This window comes from Neopelma chrysocephalum, unplaced genomic scaffold (genome assembly GCF_003984885.1).
Source record: "Neopelma chrysocephalum unplaced genomic scaffold, ASM398488v2 Primary Assembly neopelma1_97390, whole genome shotgun sequence".
NCBI lineage: Eukaryota > Metazoa > Chordata > Aves > Passeriformes > Pipridae > Neopelma > Neopelma chrysocephalum.
Genome location: NW_020926031.1, coordinates 5,236,576 through 5,250,402, shown reverse-complemented (window position 1 = coordinate 5,250,402; position 13,827 = coordinate 5,236,576). Strand labels below are relative to the sequence as shown.

The following is a 13,827-nucleotide window of genomic DNA, read 5'->3' as shown; positions in this document are numbered from 1 at the left end:
AAGCAGGTTCTAAAACATGGGAAAGCAGTCAGTTGTTTTTCCTTTCCAGCCATTAGCCCTAAGAGATGGCATCTTCATTATCCATGGAAGTGCCTCACATCTACTCACATAGATCTGGCAGGTAAGAGCGCCTGTCCCCAGATTACACATAAAGTGTTCATGATTACAGGCTCAAACAGGGAGCTTGGTTTCATAGGGTGTTTCTGGCTGCAGACTCAAACTCAAATTGCCCAACCAAGACCCTTTGCAGTTGGACTTGGCATCCAATAGAATAGTAACACTGAAAATTATCTGTTTTCTTCAACACAGGAAAAATACACAAGCTGGTCCATGCACCTAGTGTAGCACCCATTAGCAATGCTAATCACGGCATCTATCTACTGCACTTCTGACAGCTTATGGGAAAAGGCCAAAATTGTCAACAAAAATAAAGATCCATTAGATCAAGAAGGCAAGATACAGCAGCCTTCCAAAGGAGATTCCCTTTTATTGCTGCATTATTAAATCACAAAGCAGCGGGACACTTTAATACCTTGCTTACAAATGCAGGTTTTCCTCTGCTTTCACCTATGCAAGATAAGATTCATGGATATATTATTATTATTATTATTATTGGTATTATCCCCTGCTGCATGCATCACTCTGAAAAGCATACTATCCTGCTAGTCCCATGGGAAGGATACATCTGGTTCTCATCAACAGCATTTCATTTATTGATTTTTTTCTTTAGTACACTGTTTATATTGGAAAGGTAGTCAAGAGACCTGTTTCTCTACTGTGCCAAACATATTTTCATTACTATTTCTTAATGTATTAAAGTGATCTGGGAATTTACTTTCTCTATGGTCTCCAGCAAGCCATTGAATCTCTTTTTGCTGTGTCTTACATGAAAAAAAAAGAGAGACGATAATCCTACCCTTGTAGCAACATAGTGAGAATTAAGGTGTGTGAAACTTGTAGGAAGGATGGAAGGAAAAAGAGCTCAACTGAGAGACCTATTTTCCCAGTCACTCCCATTGTGGGAAGAGAAATACTAAGAGAAAGGGTACCAGACTTTGTACAACTGCTGCAGCATATTGTTTAGTTCCCCTATAGAACAAGTAATGTGCACTCTAAAGAATATTTTATTTTTGCATTGGCTGCCAACCATCATATGCAATGTTTAGGCTTCCAGATATTTTATAGCTAGCTTTCAAAATCCACAGACTGCAGAAGTCAAGTAATAAAACTGATGAAGAAGATGGTAAGGGCAATATTTTGACCACTATTGCAATCATTCATGGCTCAGTAAAATCAAATTAACTCCTTTCACCCCACACATGGCCTTGGGGGTACTGACAAGTCTCACACAAAGTTGTCAAAGTCTACAGCAAGGAATGGGTGGATGTGGACCAAGTTTTTATCAGGTAACAGCCTTCACCCTCTGTTGGACGTTTGCTGTTATGCAAGGTGCATTGTCAGATGAGGTAATTTGCTGCATGTTTGAAAGTCCTTGATGACTAGGAAGCTTTTCTTAGCATGCTTTCAATGTTGTGGAACTGCAGTCTTCTTGCTATATCTAAGGGAGTCTCCCCATCCTGAAAGAAATAGATGAAACACATTGCAATATGATAGGTATCGATCAAGTACAAGGAGCTTTCCTGAATTTGTCACCCAGATGCAGTGGTCTCCTGTGTAAGTTCCCCTGTCACATCTATGCTCTAAAACAAAACTTTCAGAACATGCCAGAGCTAATACTTCTTTGAAGACAGACAGCCATTCCACTGTTTCCTGGGACTAATATCCAAAAGTCGATTTTGGATATTAGCACAGTTTTAAATCTTAGCACAGCTAAGATTTGGATTCAAGAGCAACATGGGTAATACATTGCTCACCTCAACTCAGTAATGCAGATACTCCCAGGTCAATATTGATTTGGGCAACATTTTAGCTATTCTGGTGACAGGAGCAGCTTGACTTAGCCTCTCTCAGAATAATGGTGTTCAACAGCATGAAAAGCACCTAAGAAAGCTCTTACCACTCCCCTGTAGCCTGCTTCTTAGGAACAGAACTGTAGAGCAGCTCTGAGTTAAGCAGATGTACTGTAAAGACAGCTGAGATGTGCCAAACCAGGGGACATAAGGGCAGTGTTTACTGGTAGAAATCCAGCAGTGAAGGATTTGTACTTCAAAGTTGCTCTTGCCAACAAAAGCAACGGAGCAAACGTTTTATACGAAACAGGAAACAACTCCACTTCCAGGAAGCTGAGCACCCTTTTCTTTAAACTGCCGCACACCAGCTAAGACTTACAGCACACTGATTCACCCTCATGATAAGGAAATACAGTTATCAATTTCACCTTCCTACCTGATTCTTTACTGAAGTGTCTGCATGAGCTTCAAGCAGTAGAGGAATGACTTCCTGATTTTTCATTTCACAAGCATAGTGAAGGGCTGTGCTACCAGACTGAAGGGAGACAGAAGCAGATGAATTTTAGTTCTCTGAATTCTTTAGTAGACTTTAAGCAAGTACCTGTAGCCTTATCAGTTTCCCCCAACAGCTGGATGCAAAACACACATCAGTTTCTACCACAACATACTACACAGTAAAACAAATACATTATCATAAGAGCAACAGGAACAAAGAAAAAAAATCATTCCTTCCATGGGAAGCAGCTGCTAAAACAGGTCTGATACCTTCAGCAGGAAGCCAGTAGTTCTTTACTAATTTCAGAGGATTCAAGGATATTGATCCCAACAACACTGTTTGCTCGCACTTCAGCATTTTAGAATTTGGTTGCTGATAAAATTGGGCATTCTTTTCTATCTTAGAGTACAGGAGGTCTTTACCACACCCAAGTAGGCTAGTGGATACAGGACTCTGTCTATGGCAGATCAGCACACTCTGATGACCATGAGTACACACAGGGTCTAGCCCTGTGGCATGATCTTTGCCCAAAAATATGCTCCAGTCCAAGAACTCATAAATGCTGATAAACTGAGACCCTTATATCAGTAGAATCTTTATAGGATCAGGTATTTCATACATAAGTATCTCAGTCCAGCTTACCTGGATTCTCTTATGCGGGCATTGTTAAAAAAAATTAATTAGTTGATCAGTGGGGATTATTTCTGTGTACATTAGTATATTGAAAAACTGCTGCCTAAGTGTCAAGGGGAAACACTGAATTCTCCTGGTACATCACAGTCAGTTCAGTACCTGATCCCATTCTATAGCAGGACTATGTTGCTAGAAGATTCTGAAGTCTGTTTTTAGAATTGTTGCATGCATGCAAACCACATTTACATTTTTATAAATCCACTTACAGAGTCTGTAGCATTCACATCAGCTCCAGCTCTGAGCAACATCTTGATCAGGTTTTCATTCTGTTTAGTCTTTGAGACCTGTTTGGTGCAAGAGAAAGAGTAACACAGTAAGACAGTTCATCTATATATAGTGCTAAGTAAATTTGGGCTAAGTACTGTGGTTTTTTTCCAAAAAGAAGAGTGTCTTCTGCAAATACCAGGTTGATGCAGTGCTACAATTCTGTTCCTACACCAACTATATTCACAGCAAAATTTCTGTTTCTTCTGTTGTATTCATCTAGTCCTTGCTTTAAGAAAGCAGTCCTGTGTACTATACAGGTTCCTAGCCTGAAATACTGCCATGAAAAATGTCATAAAAGGAAAGGGAAAGATACAGTGTTTTTCCTGCTTGCATCCAGACTCACCATGAGAAGATATCCAATAAGCATAACTGGCATGAGGATTATGATGAGCACATAGTCAAGGAAGGTAAACCGTTTTCTCACAGCATAATGCAGGCAAGTGCGGTCCTTCTAAACACAAAATAACTCTGATTAGCACCAGATTCAGTGATCTGACTTTATTTGTTTAATATTGACAAGAGTAGACCATTTTAGATTTCACAAGCTTTCTTTTAGACTATCTACTGGAAATATTCCTCTGATTTTCAAGCAGAAACAGACACATCTTGCATTTTGCTTCCTTCAAGTAGAAGCATATTTAACACATATAGGGGCATGGAAATTGGACTACACATGCAAGGAGGATGTGGGATCCAAATGATTCCATGTGTATGTCTGCACACTTGGACATGGCTGCAGAGACTGAAAGGACAGAGTGGACATCTCATGGGTACTATCACCACCCATGAAGTTAAATTAGCGGGAAGAATCCCCACAGCTCCTCTTCTTATGGAGGTGCTGGTTACTGAAGCAAGGACATATGAGACTTTAGGACATCTCCTTTGGGACATCTGAGAAACACAGGCAAGTAGCAATAACCACCACAAATTCCTAGTGAGAACAGAGTTTAAAGAAACTTTGAATACTGAATGTACCAAAGCAACTAACGGGCAGGGCTACAAAGTTTTGTGCTAAAGTGTTAAGCTTCTCGCAGATTGCCAAACTGGAATTTGACAAACTAGGTTATGGTGTTACACAGGGGCCCAAAGTAAGCAGAGAAGCCCTTCTGTGCCACCTGCTGTTCCTCATTCTCAGTCTTGAGCACCACAGTTAAGCTCTGTGCCCAAGGGCCTTATTCCCCCTATGAAGGTGAAGCAGGGAGGCATTTAAGAATGCCAGGCATGGCTAGCAAATGGCTACCAGTGAAATTTAAACTATCTTAATGCAAAGCACTGAACCCTTTAAAAGGGTCTTTGAGGTAAGATGGACAGCTTTCTGCATTAAGAAGAATAGGTGGGATAGAATATTCCACAGGCCTCATGAACATTTGCTGCCCTTCTATGAAAGGAAAAAAGCACTGGAAACCAGATATGTGAGATAGCCCACAAATGAGCAGGAACTTGATAAATGTTGTCTTGTATGAGATGATATAATACAATTGACAATGCTGTGGGGTTTTTCCTGGCTATTTAGCACCCTTGACATCATAAGAATAAATTACTAATGAAGCCAGAACACACATCTTTCAGCCACTTTTTATTTGTAACCTACCAGAAAATTTATCACAAAAACACTTTCTCATCACGTTAGGCATGGTACTTAGCTGTTGGCTGGGGTTAAACAACAACAGCAAGGAACGTCGGTTTTCTAAATTAGAGAATAGGGCAGAAAGACAGAGAAGGCTTCTCTCCTTGCCCCCTAGGATGCTACTGCTCTGTACTATGACAAGCTGCAGGTCTGGCGAGGAAATAAGGAATGTTTTTATAGAGTCAGTCTCTCTTCGGGGACACATTTGTGAAAGATCAACAGGCTCTTGTTCAGACCTTCCTTTTAACCAGGGTGAAGAAAAAAGCAGAGGAAAAAAGACTACAGAAGAGACAGACAAAGGTGGAGGGCAAAGTGAATGTGGAGTGCTGCATGGGTAAGCAGGCAGAATCCACTGGGGACTGGGGATGGCATGCAGTGTTACCTAAACGGGGAACATGAACACAGAGAAAAATTCAGGTTTGCAATGTTTATTATCTTGTGTGCATTAACAAGTTAGGCAAAGAAATGAGGAGACAAACAGAAACATATAGGTTTACTGAATTATAATTTGGGGGTTATAGTTATATCTCAGTAGGAAACAAACATCAGGTTTGGCTGTGCTTGCCAGTGTGCCCACTGGCACTCCAAGAATCTGAAAGAACAGTTGTAGCAAAGTGTCCACTTACCTTATTTCTGAGGTTGACATCAGCATGTCTTCTTAGAAGATAGCTAACTATCCTGTTGTTTCCCTTTTTACATGCACAAATTAAGGGGGTGTCTCCACTGAAGCTGTCCTGGATATTCAGATAGTTGCAGTTGCGCTCCAAAAGGAACTGAACTTTATTGAAATCGTTGTTATAAGCTGCCTGACAAATGGGCTGAAGGGAGAAGATAATATTCATCAGTATATGTTTCATTAAGACATCCATACTTCCCATTCTGACTTACTACTTGCACATCCCAAAATGGACCAAAGTTGTAGTTCTTGGTGACTTCCAGAAGATGGTGGTAGGAGACACTTCTGCAGCTGCCACACAGCAGCTCTCAGCCCTCAGCCCCAGAAGTCACAGCCTTTGCACAGTGGAATGAGTTTTCTGTTAATTTTGGATGTTATTTCTATAATCCAAGAAATAAATACGGTTTATTTACAGCCTTTAAAAAAACCAGCTTCCAATCTTACAGGAGCTGGTCACTGTATTAAGCAGCAAGCAAAGACAAGCCCAAGTACTCTCTGAGTTTACAACAGGTTTTCCCTTTGACTGAGCACTTCTGAACAGAAGGTACCACTCCTGACTCATCAGTTCTCAGAACAGAACCACATTTCAGGTGAAAGTTGAGAAAACAACCCCCCCGATGTTTCTTTTCAAGCTTGAAGCTAAACTTTTTACCTAAAAAATATATGTCTGTATGCCCACAACTCAGATCCTCATTGGCTTTGGAGAACTGCTTGCTGCTCAACTTTTCCTTGGTATTTCTACACATCCTTGACCTAAACTGCAATTCCTTCCCTCTCCAGCAGCACGAATTCAGACTAAGGAGAGGCTGAGAATGGCAAGAGTAATACAAGTTTCTAACAGCCTAATACAGGCAGAAAGTAGCAGTGAGAGGTAGGGCAGACTGGTAGTATTTGATTTCTCCAGTTGAAAAGAGAACAATTTTCTTTTTTTCTGTCTCTGATACTGAGGATTTTATTCAACATTTTATAAAATAGTAGTTTTCTTTAAATACTGTCTGCAGTTTTTCCTTTCCATTCTCCTTTTTTCACATCCTAAATACACTACATGAAAAAAATCTGGCCCTGAACTCCAAGCTGTTTCCTCACTCTGCCTGCAGTTACTTCCCTCCCCTCATACTCTCCCCCCATATTAAAATTATTCTTCTTATTTGTATTTTCACTTCAGCAAATTTTGATCTACAACACAAGTTTGCCTCCAGCATCATTACTGCTTCTGGACAGCTGCAGAAGAAAGTGATTTGTTTCCTAAGAAAATATTTACATGTTTACCAGACCTTGCACCACTTCTTGTTTTGTTTTTATTATTTCAGACAAATATCAACAACAAATACCTGCAATATTGTAAATTTGCACATCTGTCTGTATTCTTATAAAAGTCTACATATACCATTTGCTATTTTGCACTCCCCCAGAATCAGAACTGTTTTAATGGTTTTGAGGAGAAAACCCTCCTTTAAACCCCTTTTGGTGTGACCAGCACACAGGTGCCATCTAAATGATCAGCTTTCTCTGTCATGCCAGTGTCTAGTACTGTATCTTCAGGTCCAGGAAAGAGAAGGTAAGTGGAGTCTGTCTGCACCTCTGATTTCCCTTCTATTCTTGCTTTCAGGTATTGCTTTGCTTATTTAAAGATGCAGAAGATTTGCTATTTGGTTGAACACCTGATCAAATTGTAGTCATTTACCATATAGTTTTATTCTTTCCTAGAATGATACTTGCTAGTTCAGCAGCTCACGTCAGCAAATGATTTGCTTTTTTGCTTTTATTTCTGTACTTGCTAGGCCACTAAACCCAAGGCATTTCTGACTGATACTCTCGCTGACCCATGGGATCTTTTTCTAAACCTTACACTACTGCTGAACTCAGTTCTAGAGCCATGAATAATGATGGAGCACATACCACTCCCTAGGAGACCACATTATTTAGGACTGAAGTCATGCACAGAGACCAGCACATATGACTCATGCATGCTATTTTACCTACCGAAACCGGCTGTTCTCAGAAAACATCCAGGGCACAAAGAATGTAAGGAAGCAATTCTCATCCATTCCTACAGCTAATACATGGGTAATCGATGAACTTGAAGTATTTTTTAACTTATTGTTATTCCACTGCAGTGGTGGTTCATTGTAGAAATTATTCTCTCCTGCATTAATATGTTCTGTTCATGTTTAAAGAAAAAAAAAAAGTCAAACTTTTTTCCTGGTTTTATGGGATTTTTTTGAGGCCCACTCTGCTGGTTTATATTCTAGAAAATGCCTCTTTTAGTCAAAAAAAGGTGAAAAGTCCCATGGATCAAACTCGTAGTATACCTCCCAAAGTGGCATGACTGGAAGGACAAACACAGTAGCAGAATATTTAAGTAAGGGAACAAAGGAATACAAACAACTATAAATTCATTATATTGATATCAATAACAATAGAGATTCAGAAAATGTGTTAGGAAAGAACACAAATCAGTGTTATTGCAATAAACTTGTAATAAATTTCAAATAAGTGGCAATCAGTCACCTGTCAAAGAAAGGCAACAGCAACAGCAACCAGTGGCAAATGCTGTATTAGACAGTCTCTCTCACAGAAAGAGAAGAGAGTTGTTATAGAAGGCACTTAACTGGGATAGTGAATACAGTTCTTGTCACTTGTGTCCAAAAATGAGATCAGACTATGGCAGGATCATGAAACATCTCTACAACTGAGGAATATGAAGAGCTTGAAGAAAGACTGATTTGCTTAGCTGGGCCGAGTACAGACAAGGTTGTAGGTGTTCCAAAATAAATTAAAGGGTAAGTGTTAATTGATTTCAAGGAACAAGGTAAAAAAGGTGGTATAGCTGGCCAAGAAATTTAGCATGAAAATTATGAAGAGATTTCTATGAATCTGCAGAGCTAAATAACAAAACAGGCTTTCAGTAGCAGCAGAATGGACTCAAAACCTGACTGGCTCCAGGCTGGAGCTTGAGCACATGCCAGGATTTCTGTGTTTGTGAAGTCTCTGCCACAAATCACTCTTCCATCTCTCACTTTTTTGGGTTGCCACTCTGGCGGTCCTATCTAAAGGAGGACTAACTGTGCTTAAGACTGTTTTAAACAATTCTCCAAACTTTGCTTACGAGACTAATAGAGTGTCTTACAAATAGATAGTTAGATGGCACCTATCTGGAAGATCAGCAGGGAGGCCAATTATGGTGTTAGAACAATGTTAGGTACAAGTAGTAGATTCCATCCAAAACCCAAGAAAACATATTTTCTTTAAGTCTACAGAAAAGCTTGGAGGATAAAAGACTGCAAAACCTCACTCAGTTATCTACAGTGTTAGAAGACTGCCTCAGCAGTGATACAGCTTAACAACCAGCTTCAGATTTTCATGTTATTGTTATCCACCCATCATACACAAGGGGGGAGTAAACCTATGGGATACGTACTCAGAATAACTGAGTGTCACATGCAAGGTGGAAGCCATATCCAAAGAATCGAAAGTTCATGCCTCAGACTTGGGCTCAGGTGTGGAGTAGAGCAGGAGTAAAAGAGCAGAAATCTGATGGCAGTGGAGGACAGCTTCCCTTCTTAGAGATGCACTGGCAACTGGAGCACAGATATATTGTCTATAACATCTCCTTTCGGTATGTGTGAGAAACAAAGGCCAGTGCTCCCACAACAAAAAACTCTGAAGAAAGCATCAGTGGGAACTGAGTTCACAACTTCTGGAGAGGTTTGCAGTCCAAGATAGAGAGTGGCTACTCTTGCCTACACCACATTATTTATAAATCCCTGCATCCTGACTGCCCCAGAGAACTCACAAAAGACCCGGTCCACCTCAAAACGTAGCAGGGCAGACCTGGCATAGGCACAACAAACATTGCACCCAATAAAAACATGAGCTCAGGTGTGAAGGGAGGGGGAGCAGGACCAAGATTTCCAGCTTAGGCAAAGAAGAAGAGAGCACCTCTTTGAAGTGTCTGGCAGCAAAGCCCTTCTCCTCTGCTCCTAATCACACATCTGCAGCACCACTCAACATTCAGACAAGATACAAAAGATGAGCCTGACAGCACAATGCTGCACAAAACACATGATGGAAGGGAGGGAAAACAGAGAATCACAACAGCAAACTCCTTTCCCCCTGACCAGTTGTGCCTCTTCCCTGCCATAGTATCAGGGCTAACCATGAACTAGAGCACAGTTTGCCCAACTGAAAAAAGTAAAGAACAGACACTGGAGAGTGGAGTTTGAAGATTATATATGCCAATGATTGAGTGCTTAAAATCTCTCTTTCTACAATACTTCTTCTTCTGCAAGCCCTTCAGACCAGGATTTAATTGTTCAGTATCTACTTAAGGCTTCAGGAAAGGTGAGAAGTACTCATAGGAGAGACAAGGGTTTTCATGGCTGAGATCACTCAATACAAGATAACCAGAGGAGTGCAAGAATAGCAAAAAAACTTTCACTGTCAAGAAATTCAATTGCAGAACAGATTCTTTGACTTTTTTTTTTTATTTTCTATTTTTAATTAATTGTGGGACATGTGATTGGTAGTTTATTCATATCCAGATGAACGGCCACGTCTGAATTTGTCTTCTTGTTTTCAGGGTTTCTTGTATCTCTCCCTGCTTAGTTTTGCTGGGCTAGTGATAAACTTCGAGCTATTTAGCAAGTTCTACCACACATGAAATAAAGGTTAAAGGCACAGTATGAAGTTCAAAGCATTCAGCCAGTAGAGAGGAGGTGAAGGTAAAGCCTGTCTTGCAACTAGGAGAGCAATTTCGGTTTATAATTGCTTCCTCCTTTGAGAACGGCCGGGGATTGCCTAAATTACATCAACACTTTGCAGTTGTTTAGACAAAAAGGAGATACGTTGCAGTGTCAAAATATTGTGAATCAATCCACAGCCTCTTCCTGTGTATTAAATTAATTCAAAGGCACAGAATGAACTAAACAGGGAAGTCTAAATCATATTTAGGATGCTGAGGAATGCCCTAATATCCAGCTCATACTCCTCAGAAAAGGCAACTTACACTGTCTTATTTTTACTTCTCTAGATTTCTGTCCTGTAGAAATGAACCATAATTTACCTAGAAAACTGTATCTCAAAATTTTTAAAGGAAGAAAGCTAATGTATATGAGAATATTGACTAATAAGCATGGAAAATATGGACAGCATTTGAACATGCTTTAAATACCCATTTAATTAAGCTAGATCATACTGGTTTCCTATGCAATACTATCTCGGAAGAGTAGACCTGGAGAGAGGCAAAAAATCATTTCAGAATAAGCTACAGTCCATTCACCAATCACCTTTTGAATGCACAGATTCAAGATCCTCGTAATACTGAAAGAGGAGAAGATACTTGATTTCATTGCATAGCTTTTTAAAAATAAAAGAGTGTCTTTCAGCACAGAAATGTAACCTTTTAAAGGAACAGCTATGTGATGCTATCTCCAGAAAAAGAAATAGCAGTGCAGCACACTGTATTCATAGTCAAAAAGGACCAAAATCCTTACTTGTTCCCATGTGTACAAATGGAAAATTTGTAAAACAATATGTTTAGGTAGCATTTATGCTAAAGTCTAGGAAAATACTAAATGAAGCATGGCCTGTGGACAAAACCATAAAGATAAGTTCAAAGAAAAAAGAAATTCCTTCCTAAAACAAGTTTGCAGGGAGGAGAATGTTTTCTTAGGCATTAGCTTTATTATCTATATTCAATGTAAGCCAAGGGGTTGTCTGATTTTGCAAAGTTGTCTGTTGCTTGCACCACGTTCAGAATCATTCTGATCTCAACACAGAACAACAAAAAATGTTGAACACATACTTCGTGAAGTCACAATAATTACACTGGTAATTGTATTTCCTTTGCTCCTACCAAAAATACTTCTGACAACTCGTAACAGGCAAAGAAAAACATTTCCAAAGGGAAAAATGTTCCAGATCTGTATAAGCCCGTGTATGAGGGGCTGCGAAGGGAACAAACCAAACCCAGTGAATACCCACACCTTCAATAGCTTCAGTTACTGTGCAAAATATAGTCACGTACCTCTGAGTAGAGTATCCCCATGCCTATTCTTCACTGCTTGAGTTCGTTCTTGTTCAACCACCCAACAAGTTAATCACACTTGAAATGCTCTTGAGCTTGTTTGAAACTGGTTAATATTTAACTTAAAAGTATCACACTTTCTTATGCTACATTTCCTTTCAGTGCTTTCTACTTGGTAGAATAAAACAATTGTCTTCAGAAACCCAACCCAGGGAGGTAAATGTGAGAACAGCAGCTTGCAGAAGACTGACAGAACAAGTTACAACACAGAAGCATTTTCCTTTGTCATTTTTGCAATAATATCCGTCAGTTGCCTAAAAAGGAAAGTAGCAAAACAGGTCGAGGAGAGAAGGAGGGAGAGAGAGAGGAAGAAAGTTTTACAAGCGAAGAAATGGAGAATAGAATAAAAAGCATGAAATCTAAAACTTAAAATAAGTAACTACGAATGGTAGCTAGTGTGCCACACAAGCTACTTCTGACTAAAACATATTCCAAACGCTCTGCAAGAACATCTCAAGACTCCTGTCAGGAAAAGGGAAGCAACTAAATTCCACGCCTTTAATGAGACCTCCCAGTATAATTATCCTCAGTCTCTAATTAAACAGGCCATCTGCTTTCATCACCTTTTGCTCAATCTTCTCTTCCTAGCCCAGCCCAAACAATGAATATGATTCATGTTTAACCTGATAATTTTATATGTTAATTCAGAAGAGAATTATTGTTGATGGCTCTGATGATAAGATGTTGTACTACACTCAGGCTTTCTGAGTAGGGCATGTGTATTTCAAGTGTCTGCACTCACCTCAAAATATCTTTTCCCTTTATATTTTAAATTCACGTTTCCTTTATTTCAAGCAAATTTTAAAACAGGTTTTAAAACATATGCATGTAAGTATGCATCTTAAATCCAAGCCCTTTACCTTACATTTGAGAACCTTCATTTCCATATAACTTTCATATTTATTCTCCAATGAGGTGGAGGACCATATAAAATTACTTATACTATCTCTATCCTTCTCTAAATAAAGTACTAGTATAGCACCACGGCTGTAGTGTTTGTTTGCTGACACCAGTTTTAATGGCTGTTTATCTGAAGAAAATTACATTGACATGTAACAGAAACTGACATCTACCTGTGACAAACTCACTAGGATCCTCACAATAGATTGCTCTTTCAGCATGTGGTGAAAATTCTGTAGGACTAATAACATGGAGGAGTGAGTAACACCTCAAAGGTGAAAAGGTATTCCTCACCAGTACTTCTTCACATCCAGCTCCTAAGGAATTCACATCTTCCTGCATCAACTGGCCAGGTTGTTGAAATTTCTCAACTACAACTTGTTGAAAGACACGTCAAATCACTATGAAGTTACATATAACAATTCAGTAATGTAATTAATCCTCTCCTAAGACAAATAAATAAATGTATAGTAATCTGACAAACTATTTTAAAAAACAACAAACAAGCTAACAAAAAAAAAAAAAAAGCCCATCCTCTACAAATCAGAGTAATAGCTTCAGGCAACACTTCTCCCAAGATAGTGTAAATTACTATTTAATCCAGCATCACACCTCAGGTCCTCTTGAAAAGCACTTTGGTCAGAGCTTCAGTTGGAGAACAGATAAGCAGCCCAAACATGATGAGGTATGAGATTCAAACAAAGCTGTATAGTCAAAGGTTCGCTTCTTTTTCACATATTGCTTTAGTGTTCTTTGCCATGCTTAGAATTAGAGTCCTGAAAAATTTGATTTTTTGTTGTTTTTGTTGAATACGTCTTTTTTGTCCAAAAGGTGCCAAGACTCAGTACATGGGCAGACTGTCACCTACTCAGTGTGTAGGAAACATGGTTCTTACTTCCTGCCAGAATTTAACAACACTACAAAGGTTTCATATGAGCCAAAAGGGAACTAAGAGTTTGTCAGAAGGACCTTCATCAGGGAAATAATACAAGAAACTAATTTTTTAAACTAGATATCAATCAAACTTCAGAACAGCACATTCAATAAAAGACACAGAAGATATTTGTCTCTTTAATTTCCAAGCACTAGAAATCATATTGCTCCAAATGGCTTGAGTTACACTGCTCCAGGGAAAGAAATCTGCAGTCTGGTGGAGCTGTGTGTGCAGAA

The 13,827-nt window shown here is 39.3% G+C and overlaps 1 protein-coding gene across 3 annotated transcripts in view; it reads right to left on the bottom strand.

Moving 5' to 3' along the window:
- Window positions 1–1,106: 1,106 nt before the first annotated feature.
- The window catches only part of ANKRD22 (ankyrin repeat domain 22), a 28,050-nt gene continuing 15,329 nt past the window's right edge, over window positions 1,107–13,827 (bottom strand). For 2 of the 3 annotated variants that reach the window (XM_027672416.1, XM_027672417.1), the window contains exons 3-8: window positions 11,698–13,058; window positions 5,620–5,811; window positions 3,710–3,817; window positions 3,306–3,383; window positions 2,347–2,445; window positions 1,107–1,577 (exon numbers count right to left, since the gene is read on the bottom strand). In XM_027672416.1, coding sequence (XP_027528217.1) covers window positions 1,500–1,577; window positions 2,347–2,445; window positions 3,306–3,383; window positions 3,710–3,817; window positions 5,620–5,811; window positions 11,698–11,718 — 576 coding nt within the window. In that variant the 5' untranslated portion in view covers window positions 11,719–13,058 and the 3' untranslated portion in view covers window positions 1,107–1,499. The remainder of the gene's footprint in view (window positions 1,578–2,346; window positions 2,446–3,305; window positions 3,384–3,709; window positions 3,818–5,619; window positions 5,812–11,697; window positions 13,059–13,827) is intronic. The other variant, XM_027672418.1, reaches the window with a different exon arrangement.